Here is a 15,608-nt window from a genome sequence, read left to right as displayed (position 1 = left end):
GCGAACAGAGGGGTGATCGGGATCCAGCTCTGGCAAACTGCTGATCAGAGGAAAAGCTGGGTGTTGGCAAGCCACACTGGTATTAATATAGGCTATCATGGAAAGTGTCTTTGAAGGGTCTATTAAAGGGGTACTCCGGTGAAAACCTTTTTTCTTTTAAATCAACTGGTGGCAGAAAGTTAAACATATTTGTAAATTACTTCCATTAAAAAATCTTAAGCCTTCCAGTACTTATTAGCTGCTGAATGCTACAGAGGAAATTCCTTTCTTTTTGGAACACTGATGACATCACAAGCACAGTGCTCTCTGCTGACATCTCTGTCCATTTTAGCAGCCATGCATAGCAGATATATAGCAGATGTATTAGCAGATGTATGCTAAGGGCAGCATTGTGGCTCAGTGGTTAGCACTACTGCCTTGCAGTGCTGGGGACTTGGGTTCAAATCCCACTAAGGACAACAATAAATAAAGCTTTATTATTATTATAATAATGTCAGCAGAGAGAACTGTGCTCGTGATGTCATCAGAGAGGATTCCAAAAAGAAAAGAATTTCCTCTGTAGTATTCAGCAGCTAATAAGTACAGGAAGGATTAAGATTTTTAAATAGAAGTAATTTACAAATATGTTTAACTTTCTGCCACCAGTTTCACCGGAGTACCCCTTTAAGGATCTATTTACACGTACAGTATTCGGCACAGATTTGATGCGCAGAATTTGAAGCTGTGTTCAGTTCATTTAACTTACATTGGAATCTGCAGCATAATATCCTGAGCATCTAATCTCCGCAGAATACTGTAGGTGTGAATGGACCCTTAAAGGTGAACAGTGGTGTAAATCTTTTAACTTTTCCTGTGCCCGGGCTGCAAAAAACTAAACAAAAAACTTTAAATTCCCCTTCCTATGTTCCCCCGATTTGCCGATATCGGCGTTCCGTTCCTCCGATGCTGCTAGGCTCGGAATGTCACACTGCAGTCAGTGTATTGTGGGCCGGTGATAGGCTAAGCGCACTGTCATGTAAGGAGAGCCCGTGCAGCAGGAAGAAGGCGGGGCCCGAGCTCCTTACGTGCGTTCAGCCTATCATTGGCCGAGGCGGGACATCGCTTTGACTGGCGATACTCTGACTGCAGTGTGACGTTCCGAGCCTAAGAGGCAGGGAGCTGAGCAGCACCAGAGGAACAGGACGCTGATATCGGCGCAACGAAGGAACGTAGGAAGGTGAGTTGAAAATGTTTTTTTTTATTTTGTAGCCCAGGCACAGGATTAGTTAAGAGATTTGCATCGCAGTTCTCCTTTAAGGGGTATTCCAGGATTTTTTTTATATTTGACTGTGCTACAGGGGCTGTAGTTCATAATATAGGGTCTGTCCCTGTCTTTGATGGTGGTCTCGCCATTCTTATGTGATCTTTGCCCCTGAGTTAATTTTTAGCAGCATAAAAAATGAGTGTTGTCTCATGCCTTTCCCAAGTTGCAGAGCTGTCAGTGGTGTTCAAAGGGAGCGTGTGTGTGCTTTAATGGGTGGAGCGACTGTTCTGTGGGAGGGAGATCATTCTCCACAGGGCTGCAGGGAAATGTAGTTTCAAGCACAGCATGCATGGAATGGAGCCTAGCTGTGCTGCAATGAGTGGGGTGACTGATGTGTGGGAGGGAGAAAAGTGACCTCACACTTACAAACAAGGTATTCTGGGACCTGTATTTGGAGTGAGGGAACATTTTACAAAAAGAAAGCAGCGGCATCATGGTGGACTGACAAAATAGCCATTTAGCCCTAAGACAAGCACAGATTGTTTCTAAGCATGTCTATTACTGTCTGGCAGGTAAGTACTAAAGTCACCTTATGTTGAATAACCCCTTTTAATATAACTAACCGCGTGTCATTACAGACTCCATACAATGAATAACGAGTAATGATCTGACCTGTATATCATTGTGGGGGTTCCAGTCCGAGTCATAAATGATGACAGTGTCGGCCGTAGCCAAATTTATCCCCAATCCTCCAGCGCGAGTCGATAATAGGAAACAAAACTGCTGAGCACCTGGGGCTGAAAGATGGAAAAAGCTTATAAAATACCGTAGAAAACTGCAATAATAGAGAGAAAATGTCACATGTAAACGGGAATTTCTTTGAGAGTATAAGCAGCCTTAGAAATTACAGATAAACCAAAGACAATTTCTTGTCTAATCTCCTAAATGGGGATGTGAAGCTTCCACGACAAAAGTTTTAGTTACATGCGGCTGATCTGCTGTGAGAGGGGAAGAGGGAGCCGCCTCATTGAGAGTCAGGACTGTTTACATGACGGCTTCGGTGACCACACACTGTCCTGATCATGGTAATATATAGAGATTGGTTTGTTCCAGCTTAAAGGGGTACTCCGGGGGAACTAAACCCATAGCCCACCCTTTCCCTCTCACCAACCTACTTATTTGTCCAAATATCATTCATTGCCTATATAGAGCAGTTTCCCTCGTTCAGCTGTCACTTACATGCAGGGAGTGTGAGAAAGACGTCATATTCAGATCGACCTTGTCTTTGTGTAAACCCCTCACTGAAACTAGCCCCCACCCTCCTGCAAGACAAACACCATGTGATTTCTAGCTTCACAGCCACACCTCCCCTCCCACTCCCTCTCCCTGTGTGAGGATATTTCTGCCAGAGAAGTCACCCTAGCACATAACGCTGCTCTTTTCCTGCTGTAGATCTAATCACTGACTACTGCCATTCAGAGCATAGCATGATTTATTGCTGGGGGGAAGGATAGTTTAAAAGAAAAGACCTGTACAGTGTGTGCTGCTCACTGTGTTTACAACAACACAGCATGCACACAGATAGTAAGAGCAATTGGCTGGCAGCCATTCCACAGAGCCACACTGACTGCTGGGAGTTGTAGTCTGGGCTGAAAGCAAGGAAAAAATAATATTTAGGAAACAACAGGGGCCACAGGAGCTGGCAAAATCACAAGGATAACTACAGGGGACACAGAACAGGTATTGTGGTGGCTTTCTATTCTAGAACCGGTTGCAGTTTTTGCTCAAGCAGCTTGTAATGTCTATTGCTGAGATCTAATGTTTTAGCAGCAGAAATGATGCCGATAAGAAGTGCAGTATAAGGCTGAGTACATTACACAGAAGCCACAAACATCATTACGATTGGGTTGCACTTATTTATATTGAATTTTATATAAAAATGACAGCAGCTTTTCTGCTTAACCAGCAACCTAATGTGAACTCTTGGGATAGTCGACAGATTCATGCGGCAAATTCTCTGATTCTGCCAAAGGCATCGCTTCACTTCTATTTCTGTGCCTATAGGTGGCAGTATTATGTTGTATAAACTAATGTCTGACTAGTGTTTGAGGCAGTTGTTGCATCCTTTTCTTAAAAACAGTGTTTCCTTACCAGTGTGTCTCCATCTGTTGCAAAACTACATCTCCCAGCATGCCTAAAGAGCCAAACGCTGTCCGGGCATGCTGGGAATTGTAGTTTTATAACAGATGGAGACACACTGGTTGGGAAACGCTCAGGGCTGGTGCAAGGATTTTTGCCACCCTGGGCAAAAGCTAATTTTGCCTCCCCCTTGACTCCGCCCACTTGTCCGCCCTTTGACATGCCCCACCTTACCTCTGGGGTGACACACTGTAACAAGCCCCCTACTTATGTAATTAGCCCACTACTGGGGTGACACAATGTAACAAACCTCCTCCTCATGTAATCTCCTTACTACTGGGGTGACACAATGTAACAAACCTCCTCCTCATGTAATCTCCTTACTACTGGGGTGACACATTGTAACAAACCTCCTCCTCATGTAATCTCCTTACTACTGGGGTGACACATTGTAACAAACCTCCTCCTCATGTAATCTCCTTACTACTGGGGTGACACAATGTAACAAACCTCCTCCTCATGTAATCTCCTTACTACTGGGGTGACACATTGTAACAAACCTCCTCCTCATGTAATCTCCTTACTACTGGGGTGACACACTGTAACAAACCCCCTCTTCATGTAATCTCCTTACTACTGGGGTGATACACTGCACCAAACCTACTCCTCATGTAATCTCCTTACTACTGGGGTGGCACACTGTAACAAACCTCTTCCTCATGCAATCTCCTTACTACTGGGGTGACACACTGTAACAAACCTCCTCCTCATATAATCTCCTTCCTACTGGGGGGACACACTGTAACAAACCTCCTCCTCATGTAATCTCCTTCCTACTGGGGTGACACAATGTAACAAACCTCCTCCTCATGTAATCTCCTTACTAATGGGGGGACACACTGTAACAAACCTCCTCCTCATGTAATCTCCTTACTACTGGGGTGACACACTGTAACAAACCCCCTCCTCATGTAATCTCCTTACTACTGGGGTGACACATTGTAACAAACCTCCTCCTCATGTAATCTCCTTACTACTGGGGTGACACACTGTAATAAACCTCCTTCTTATGTAATCTCCTTACTACTGGGGTGACACACTGTAACAAACCTCCTCCTCATGTAATCTCCTTACTACTGGGGTGACACACTGTAGCAAACCTCCTCCTCATGTAATCTCCTTCCTACTGGGGTGACACAATGTAACAAACCTCCTCCTCATGTAATCTCCTTACTAATGGGGGGACACACTGTAACAAACCTCCTCCTCATGTAATCTCCTTACTACTGGGGTGACACACTGTAACAAACCCCCTCCTCATGTAATCCCCTTACTACTGGGGTGACACACTGTAACAAAACTCCTCCTCATGTAATCTCCTTACTACTGGGGTGACACACTGTAACAAACCTCCTTCTTATGTAATCTCCTTACTACTTGGGTGACACACTGTAACAAACCTCCTCCTCATGTAATCTCCTTACGACTGGGGTGACACACTGTAACAAGCCTCCTCCTTATGCTGCTGGCTGAGTGAGTGGTTCGGATGCTGGTTGTCTAAGTTTCTTGCGGCAGGCAGAGCAGCGCCCCCATCAAGAGGGTGCTCTAGGCGGATGCCTATTTTGCCTATAGGCAGAGCTGGCCCTGGAAACGCTACTTAAGAAGATATTTTTTAGAAGGTTTCCAAGGAGTATATTTAAATTCTATATTATTGATAAGTGTCTGATCAATAGAGATCTCACCACTGGGACCCCAGCAATCATTATAATGGGGTTTCTGAATATCCTATTTCAATAGATCCCCATTCAAGCATATTTGCTGCAGCTTCATCCAACTCTATAGCCCGGAGAAAGCCAAGTGCTGTACTCAGCTATTTCCATCATCACATAGAATACGTTAGACCCCCCAGGTCACAGAACCCCCATTCTGATGATCACTGGGCCTCCCATTAGATGATAAGCGCTGGTTATGACCCCTGATGTCTGCCATTACCTGCCGTGCATGAGGTGAGTGCAGCTCCTGTGCAGAAATTATATGTACGTCCTGGTATGATAAATACCAGCTCATCAGGACATTTAGGCCCCATGTCCTTAAGGGCTTAAAGGGGTATTCCAGGATTTTTTTTTTATATATATCAACTGGCTCCAGAAAGTTAAACAGATTTGTAAATTAATTCTATTACAAATCTTAATCCTTCCAGTACTTATCAGCTGCTGAAGTTGAGTTGTTGATTTCTGTCTGACAACAGTGCTCTCTGCTGACATCTCTGCTTGTCTCAGGAACTGCACAGAGTAGAAGAGGTTTGCTATGGGGATTTGTTTCTACTCTGGACAGTTCCCGAAACAGATGTCAGCAGAGAGCACTTAGACAGAAAAGAACAACTCAACTTCAGCAGCTGATAAGTACTGAAAGGATTAATATTTTTTAATAGAAGTAATTTACAAATCAGTTTAACTGTGTGGAGCCAGTTGATATATAAAAAAAAGTTTTTTTCCTGGATAACCCCTTTAAACCCTTGGTATCCTGACCTGCTTCCCTGACGTCTATACAGTGTTTCGCATATTGTTTTGGACCTTGCTGGACCTCTGCATCATCTCAGAACAGGGACCGCCGCCAAGTTGAGGATCTGCCTCTTAGGCAGGGAGAGTGACAGCTGTGTTCACACCTAACATAGTCCTGCATAATGTGGGCGCACTATATTTTGCGGACACAATTTAAAGATTACGGCCGCATTTTCACAGCCAAATAGTTACACTCTATATTAACGCCATCTTCTGCTGCAATAAACCAATTCTATTTGATGCGCTGGGTTATTCAGAGACTGGATCTGAGTAACATAGTAGTACCATTGAACCTGTCAATTGCCTCCTGACGCAGCCCTCCTGTGATTCCTCCATCTATCCGCTCGTACTTATAGCCTTCGTACTCGAGAAAATCTTCAAGTAAATCCAGCATTTTAGTCATCTATAAAAGTAAGAAGAGCCAGAGTGTTCAGTCACCACGAATATCACATTCAGGTCGGTTTTGTTTACTCATTTTAATCTGCCCTGACATTTAGTGATCTTATTGATATATCTACTAAGCATAGCCATCATAGCTTTACCAAATGTATTAAATTAGGAGAATGCGGCATCTCGATTTCCTCCCAGTTGCCTGTAGTGTCCCCTATCACTGCCCCCCGGGGTCTCTGTAAATGTATTGAAACCGAGAAAGCCTCACAAAAATCCATCTGCTGTAAAACAGTAAATGGAGGAGAGGAGACAGAAGGGGTAGGAGGGGGATGCAGCTGCAGTATCCCTAAAATCCATCTGCTGTAAAATAGTAAATGGAGGAGAGGAGACAGAATGGGTAGGAGGGGGATGCAGCTGCAGTATCCCTAAAATCCATCTGCTGTAAAATAGTAAATGGAGGAGAGAGAAGGGGGTAGGAGGGGGATGCAGCTGCAGTATCCCTAAAATCCATCTGCTGTAAAATAGTAAATGGAGGAGAGGAGACAGAAGGGGTAGGAGGGGGATGCAGCTGCAGTATCCCTAAAATCCATCTGCTGTAAAATAGTAAATGGAGGAGAGGAGACAGAAGGGGTAGGAGGGGGATGCAGCTGCAGTATCCTTATAATCCATCTGCTGTAAAATAGTAAATGGAGGAGAGGAGACAGAATGGGTAGGAGGGGGATGCAGCTGCAGTATCCCTAAAATCCATCTGCTGTAAAATAGTAAATGGAGGAGAGGAGACAGAAGGGGTAGGAGGGGGATGCAGCTGCAGTATCCCTAAAATCAATCTGATGTAAAACAGTAAATGGAGGAGAGGAGAGAAGAGAGGAGAGGGTAGGAAGGGGATGCAGCTGCAGTATCCCTAAAATCAATCTGCTGTAAAACAGTAAATGGAGGAGAGAGAAGGGGGTAGGAGGGGGATGCAGCTGCAGTATCCTTATAATCCATCTGCTGTAAAATAGTAAATGGAGGAGAGGAGAGAAGAGAGGAGAGGGTAGGAAGGGGATGCAGCTGCAGTATCCCTAAAATCAATTTGCTGCAAAACAGTAAATGGAGGAGAGGAGGAGATAGAAGGGGGATGCAACTGCAGTATCCCTATAATCCATCTGCTGTAAAACAGTAAATGGAGAAGAAGATAGAGGAGAGGTAGGAGGGTGATGCAGCTGCAGTATCCCTAAAATCAATCTGCTGTAAAACAGTAAATGGAGGAGAAGAGATAGAAGGGGGTAAGAGGGGGATGCAGCTGCAGTATCCCTAAAATCAATCTGCTGTAAAACAGTAAATGGAGGAGAAGAGATAGAAGGGGGTAAGAGGGGGATGCAGCTGCAGTATCCCTAAAATCAATCTGCTGTAAAACAGTAAATGGAGGAGAAGAGATAGAAGGGGGTAAGAGGGGGATGCAGCTGCAGTATCCCTAAAATAAATCTGCTGTAAAACAGTAAATGGAGGAGAAGAGATAGAAGGGGGTAAGAGGGGGATGCAGCTGCAGTATCCCTAAAATAAATCTGCTGTAAAACAGTAAATGGAGGAGAAGAGAGAGGAGGGGGTAAGAGGGGGATGCAGCTGCAGTATCCCTTCTTCAATGTTTCAGAGCAACATAATGAGGGCAGAGGGAGGGGGGGGGGGGTTAGCTGTAAAGACATTTGATTGGCTTAGAGGAACACAGAAAGATGTGAGATCACCAGGCAGAGTCCAACTATATAGTAGGCATGGAGAGAGTAAAGATGACAACATGGGAGAAAAAAGAGACACAGAAAAGAAAGTTTAATGCCTATTCCAACCAGGGTGCCTCACACTGTTGCAAAACTACAACTCCCAGCATGCCCAGACAGCTCTCCGGCTGGAAATCACTGGTCTATTTAGATGCAGGTCAAAGGGTGACCTAACTGCATCACACATAATCATCACTCCATCCTTACATGGCTGCCAAATAATTCTGCCAAAAATGAGATACCTGAGAAAAAATGAGAACTCTGTGTCCTTCGTCTTTTAACTTTTTCAACATCTTCTGTAGCAGCACCAATTTCCCCGAGGATTTCACTAAGGAACTCCCATCGTAGGAGCCATTTGGCAATACTGGGGCCTCCTAAATAGAAAAATACATGAATTGAAGGGGGTGGAGGTCTCCTAGTCATTAAAGGGGTACTCCGGTGGAAAACATTTTTTTATTTTTTTTAATCAACTGGTGTCAGAAAGTTATACAGATTTGTAAATTACTTCTATATAAAAATCTTAATCCTTCCAGTACTTATCAGCTGCTGTATGCTCCACAGGAAGTTGTGTAGTTCTTTCCAGTCTGACCACACTGCTCTCTGCTGACACCTCTGTCCATGTCAGGAACTGTCCAGAGCAGGAGAGGTTTGCTATGGGGATTTGCTCCTACTCTGGACAGTTCCTGACATGGACAGAGGTGTCAGCAGAGAGCACTGTGGTCAAACTGGAAAGAACTACACAACTTCCTCTGTAGTATACAGCAGCTGATAAGTACTGGAAGGATTAAGATCTCTATATAAAAGTAATTTACAAATCTGATAAACTTTCTGGCAACAGTTGATTTAAAATAAATAGTTTTCCACCAGAGTACCCCTTTAAGGTAGGCCCACCAGGACCCCGTACAGACATAAAGAGGCCGGTATGAATCATACAAGGTCATAGTAGACTTATAACTCTGCGCAGGTGAATGGTTCTGTGTAGTCACCTTTGTCATTCTATTATCCTTAGTGGGTGTCTATTGTGATACATAGAACTTCATTTATGTGTGTATTAATGTATATCTATTTATGTATGTATCTATGTATATCTATTTATATATGTATCTATTTATGTATGTATTAATGTATATCTATTTATGTATGTATCTATGTATACATATCTATTTATGTGTGTATTAATGTATATCTATTTATGTATGTATTAATGTATATCTATTTATGTATGTATCTATGTATATCTATTTATGTATGTATTAATGTATATCTATTTATGTATGTATAATGTATATCTATTTATGTATGTATTAATGTATATCTATTTATGTATGTATTAATGTATATCTATTTATGTATGTATCTATGTATATCTATTTATGTATGTATTAATGTATATCTATTTATGTGTGTATTAATGTATATCTATTTATGTGTGTATCAATGTATATCTATTTATGTATGTATCTATGTATATCTATTTATGTGTGTATTAATGTATATCTATTTATGTGTGTATTAATGTATATCTATTTATGTGTGTATTAATGTATATCTATTTATGTGTGTATTAATGTATATCTATTTATGTATCTATGTATACATATCTATTTATGTGTGTATTAATGTATATCTATTTATGTGTGTATTAATGTATATCTATTTATGTGTGTATTAATGTATATCTATTTATGTGTGTATTAATGTATATCTATTTATGTGTGTATTAATGTATATCTATTTATGTATGTATCTATGTATACATATCTATTTATGTATGTATCTATGTATATCTATTTATGTGTGTATTAATGTATATCTATTTATGTGTGTATTAATGTATATCTATTTATGTGTGTATTAATGTATATCTATTTATGTGTGTATTAATGTATATCTATTTATGTATCTATGTATATCTATTTATGTGTGTATTAATGTATATCTATTTATGTAAGTATTAATGTATATCTATTTATGTGTGTATTAATGTATATCTATTTATGTATGTATTAATGTATATCTATTTATGTATGTATCTATGTATACATATCTATTTATGTATGTATCTATGTATATCTATTTATGTGTGTATTAATGTATATCTATTTATGTGTGTTCCAGCATAACTTGCAAATGGCTGTAGATATTTTGATGGAACTTGGGTCACTTGGGCGCTTATGGTTACTTATATGTCAACTTAAAAAACAGTAGCATTAAATCCACCTTAACCCACCCCCATTTGCGAGGGTTGGGGTTTTACTCTAAAGTTCCATGCAAGTCTATGGGACTTCAGGTACATCTCAAAATGTGTTACTCCCTGGCTACAGAGATTGCCCTTAAAGGGGTACTCCGGTGGAAAACATTTTTTTAAATCCACTGGTGCCAAAAAGTTAAACAGATTAGTAAATTACTTCTATTTAATCTTAATCCTTCCAGTACTTAACAGCTGCTGTATACTACAGAGTAAGTTGTATTTCTTTCTGGAATTCTTTTCTGTCTGACTACAGTGCTCTCTGCTGACACCTCTGTCCATGTCAGGAACTGTCCAGAGCAGGAGAGGTTTTGCTATAGGGATTTGCTCCTGCTCTGTACAGTTCCTGACATGGACAGAGGTGTCAGCAGAGAGCACTGTGGTCAGACTGGAAAGAACTACACAACTTCCTGTGGTGCATAAAGCAGCTGATAAGTACTGGAAGGATTAAGATTTTTGTATAGAAGTAATTTACAAATCTGTATAACTTTCTGGCACCAGTTGATTTAAAAAAAAAATAATGTTTTCCACTGGAGTACCCCTTTAAGTCATGGCTTCCACCCTTTGGGGTATATCCTACAGGTTGTGAACCTAGGGTATAGGATATTTACCACCTATTGAAATCATAATACATATCCATAGCCCTATTACTGAATGCCAAAATCACATGATATATGAGGAGGGGTCAAGCCTGTGGAGAAATGTTTAGTGCTATCTGGTGGGCCAATGGATGCCCTTCATAGGTTGTATCCATAGGGTATACATTTGAGTGCATATATAGTACATACAAATATATATTTTTTTCCATTTATTTTTTTATTATTATAATTATTATTATATTATTTTTTTTCAGTTTTGTCAATTTTTTTTAAGGAAACACATTTAGATACATTTTATTTACATATTTATGTACATTATTATTATTATTACTATATTATTATTATTTTTAAATATATTTTTTCAGTTTTGTAGGTTTATTTTATAATTTTTTTAGATGTTTAGGGAAAACTTATTTTTTTATATTTTTGTAGGATTTTTTTTTTTTTTATACATGTAAAAAAGTATAAGTTAAAGGGGTACTCCGGTGAAAACCTTTTTTCTTTTAAATCAACTGGTGGCAGAAAGATAAACATATTTGTAAATTACTTCTATTAAAAAAATCTTAATCCTTCCTGTACTTATTAGCTGCTGAATACTACAGAGGAAATTCTTTTCTTTTTGGAATGCTCTCTGATGACATCACGAGCACAGTGCTCTCTGCTGACGTTATTATAATAATAATAATAACACTTTATTTATTGTTGTCCTTAATGGGATTTGAACCCAAGTCCCCAGCACTGCTAACCACTGAGCCACCATGCTGCCCTTAGCGTACATCTGCTATGCATGGTTGCTAAAATGGACAGAGATGTCAGCAGAGAGCACTGTGCTCGTGATGTCATCTGTGTTCCAAAAAGAAAGGAATTTCCTCTGTAGCATTCAGCAGCTAATAAGTACTGGAAGGATTAAGATTTTTTAATAGAAGTAATTTACAAATATGTTTAACTTTCTGCCACCAGTTGATTTTAAAAAAAAAAGTTTTTCACCGGAGTACCCCTTTAAGTATAAGTACAAGGTTCTGGAATTCTTAGTCTATGGCGGTTGGTGCATGCTGTTATAGGTCAGTATACGCCTACACTATTGGGGTAATCGATCAAACCATTGCAGCCGGAGCACATAGTGACTGCACGAGGAGCAGGGCCGAGCTCACTGCTAATAGAATATGACGAATGACCCTTGACTGAGGGTTTGGTGCAGTGCAGCAGTAAAGTAATTAGAGATCTCTACAACCCCAGACTATGGGGGAGATTTATTGCGCGGTCTTATAGTAAGAGATCCGTGATCTTACTGCTCTATGGTAAACGGAGCAGAAATTATTCAGATTTGTTGCTTTTGTCTGCAGCATCATTTAAGCGCCATCCATTTGACAAATGGGACTACTCCAGCGGATGTTCTATCTAAGGGACTTCCGACGTTTGACCTGAGCAGTGGATTTCCTATAGAAATGAATGGGAGGCTGCTGCAAGATGGAATCCGAGCAGAATATCCTAGTGGAAAATCTGTGCAGATTCTCCAAAGCGTGAATCGTATAAAACAGCTTAAAGGGGTTATCCAGGAAAAAACTTTTTTTATATATATATCAACTGGCTCCAGAAAGTTAAACAGATTCGTAAATTACTTCTATTAAAAAATCTTAATCCTTCCAATAATTATCAGCTGCTGAAGTTGAGTTGTTGTTTTCTGTCTGACAACAGTGCTCTCTGCTGACATCTCTGCTTGTCTCGGGAACTGCACAGAGTAGAAGAGGTTTGCTATGGGGATTTGCTTCTAAACTGGGGGACCCCGAGACAGGTGTCATCAGAGAGCACTTAGACAGAAAAGAACAACTTAACGTCAGCAGCTTATAAGTACTGAAAGGATTAAGATTTTTTTAATAGAAGTAATTTACAAATCTGTTTAACTTTCTGGAGCCAGTTGATATATATATATATATATATATATATATATATATATATATATAAAAGTTTTTTTTCCTGGATAACCCCTTTAATAACTCTCCTCCTTTAACTTTAAAGGGGTACTCCACTGGCCAGCTTTCGGAACATTTAGTTCCAAACTCTGTGTGCACGCGCTGCGGGGGTCGGCCACGCCCCCTTAATGCAAGTCTACGTCGAACACTGGCCAGTGGAGTACCCCTTTAAGACAGTGTTTCCCAACCAGTGTGCTTCCAGCTGTTGCAAGACTACAACGTCTAGGTTAACTCTACACTGGCCTATTCAGGTGCAGGTTGATGACAATGGTTGGGTAACACTGCTTTAAAGGGGTACTCCGGTGGAAAACAAATGTTTTCAAATTCATACTGGTGCCAGAAAGTTCTACAAATTTGTAAATTACTTCTATTTAAAAATCTTAATCCTTCTAGTACTTATCAGCTGTTGTATGCTCCACAGGAAGTTGTGTATGTGGTGGCCCAGTACAGAAGTTGCACCCCTGTACCCTTGCTGCCCTGTCAGCCTCCTTACAGTGTCCCCTGGGCCCCCCCCCCCCCTGCATCCGTTCCCCTTGCATATTCTTTTGTATGTGTGTTATCTCCTGTAATATACCTGTAAGGTGTTATAGCTTTAAGAATAGTTGACATGTGATTGACCTGATGTCATGTGATTGTAACCCAGTGAGTTGTCAGTCACCATGTGACCTAAGGGGGACCTATGGGACCCCTCCTAGTCTGCCCCATATAAGCCCTGGGTGGAGCTAGCTATCTCTCTTAAAGGGGTACTCCGGTGAAAAACTTTTTTTTTTTAAATCAACTGGTGCCAGAAAGTTAAACAGATTTGTAAATTACTTCTATAAAAAAATCTTAATCCTTCCTGTACTTATTAGCTGCGGAACACTACAGCGGAAATTCTTTTCTTTTTTAAACACAGAGCTCTCTGCTGACATCACGAGCACAGTGCTCTCTGCTGACATCTCTGTCCATTTTAGGAACTGTACAGAACAGCATATGTTTTCTATGGGGATTTCCTTTTACTCTGGACAGTTCCTAAAATGGACAGAGATGTCAGCAGAGAGCACTGTGCTCGTGATGTCAGCAGAGAGCACTGTGCTCGTGATGTCAGCAGAGAGCTTTGTGTGCCAAAAAGAAAATAATTTCCTCTGTAGTATTCAGCAGCTAATAAGTACTGGAAGGATTAAGATTTTTTAATAGAAGTAATTTACAAATCTGTTTAACTTTCTGGCACCAGTTGAATTAAAAAGTTTTTCACTGGAGTACCCCTTTAAGGTGTGTGTCTGGAGTGCAGAGGAGGCCTAAAGTCAGTCAAGCAGCCATGGATCCTAAAGTCAAGTGCCCCACAGGTCAAGTCAAAGCCTGGTAAGATACAGAAGGGGTTAAGTCAGTCCAAGTCATCCTGTCTCACGTCAGCGTGGCCTGCATCCAAATTGTCCAAGTCCACTATAAGTCCCAGCAAGCCCTGTGGTCTCTGAAGTCACTGGTCACCTCCGTGGACCTAGACAAGCTGTATAGACTGTTACACCTGTCTGACTCAATAAAGCTGCCGTTGTTCCATAACTTGGCGTCGGAGTCATTATTTGCCCCCGTGCCTAGCCCAGGATCCAGCGGTATTCCTTCGGGTGGTGTAGAGGATTAACCACGCCCTGGTGTCACGAACACAAGGGGTTAATGCCCCTAGCGTAATTCCATCTGCTCTCATCACACCCTCACATGTAGTTCTCTCCCGTCTGACCACAGTGCTCTCTGCTGACACCTCTGTCCATGTCAGGAACTGTCCAGAGCAGGAGAGGTTTTGCTATAGGGATTTGCTCCTGCTCTGTACAGTTCCTGACATGGACAGAGGTGTCAGCAGAGAGCACTGTGGTCAGACTGGAAAGAACTACACAACTTCCTGTGGTGCATAAAGCAGCTGATAAGTACTGGAAGGATTAAGATTTTTGTATAGAAGTAATTTACAAATCTGTATAACTTTCTGGCACCAGTTGATTTAAAAAAAAAATAATGTTTTCCACTGGAGTACCCCTTTAAGTCATGGCTTCCACCCTTTGGGGTATATCCTACAGGTTGTGAACCTAGGGTATAGGATATTTACCACCTATTGAAATCATAATACATATCCATAGCCCTATTACTGAATGCCAAAATCACATGATATATGAGGAGGGGTCAAGCCTGTGGAGAAATGTTTAGTGCTATCTGGTGGGCCAATGGATGCCCTTCATAGGTTGTATCCATAGGGTATACATTTGAGTGCATATATAGTACATACAAATATATATTTTTTTCCATTTATTTTTTTATTATTATAATTATTATTATATTATTTTTTTTCAGTTTTGTCAATTTTTTTTAAGGAAACACATTTAGATACATTTTATTTACATATTTATGTACATTATTATTATTATTACTATATTATTATTATTTTTAAATATATTTTTTCAGTTTTGTAGGTTTATTTTATAATTTTTTTAGATGTTTAGGGAAAACTTATTTTTTTATATTTTTGTAGGATTTTTTTTTTTTTTATACATGTAAAAAAGTATAAGTTAAAGGGGTACTCCGGTGAAAACCTTTTTTCTTTTAAATCAACTGGTGGCAGAAAGATAAACATATTTGTAAATTACTTCTATTAAAAAAATCTTAATCCTTCCTGTACTTATTAGCTGCTGAATACTACAGAGGAAATTCTTTTCTTTTTGGAATGCTCTCTGATGACATCACG

At 40.4% G+C, this 15,608-nt stretch overlaps 1 protein-coding gene across 5 annotated transcripts in view; it reads right to left on the bottom strand.

Annotated features, from left to right (window-relative positions):
• Window positions 1-15,608, bottom strand: part of CHD5 (chromodomain helicase DNA binding protein 5) — a 274,281-nt gene that overhangs the window by 76,660 nt on the left and 182,013 nt on the right. For all 5 annotated transcript variants that reach the window (XM_056544557.1, XM_056544555.1, XM_056544553.1 and 2 more), the window contains 3 exons: window positions 8,327-8,458; window positions 6,229-6,346; window positions 1,916-2,040 (listed from right to left, as the gene is read on the bottom strand). In XM_056544557.1, the coding sequence (XP_056400532.1) occupies window positions 1,916-2,040; window positions 6,229-6,346; window positions 8,327-8,458 (375 nt within the window). The remainder of the gene's footprint in view (window positions 1-1,915; window positions 2,041-6,228; window positions 6,347-8,326; window positions 8,459-15,608) is intronic.

Source organism: Hyla sarda, chromosome 10 (assembly GCF_029499605.1).
Source record: "Hyla sarda isolate aHylSar1 chromosome 10, aHylSar1.hap1, whole genome shotgun sequence".
Taxonomy (NCBI): Eukaryota; Metazoa; Chordata; class Amphibia; order Anura; family Hylidae; genus Hyla; species Hyla sarda.
This window is presented reverse-complemented; position numbering and strand designations above follow the sequence as displayed.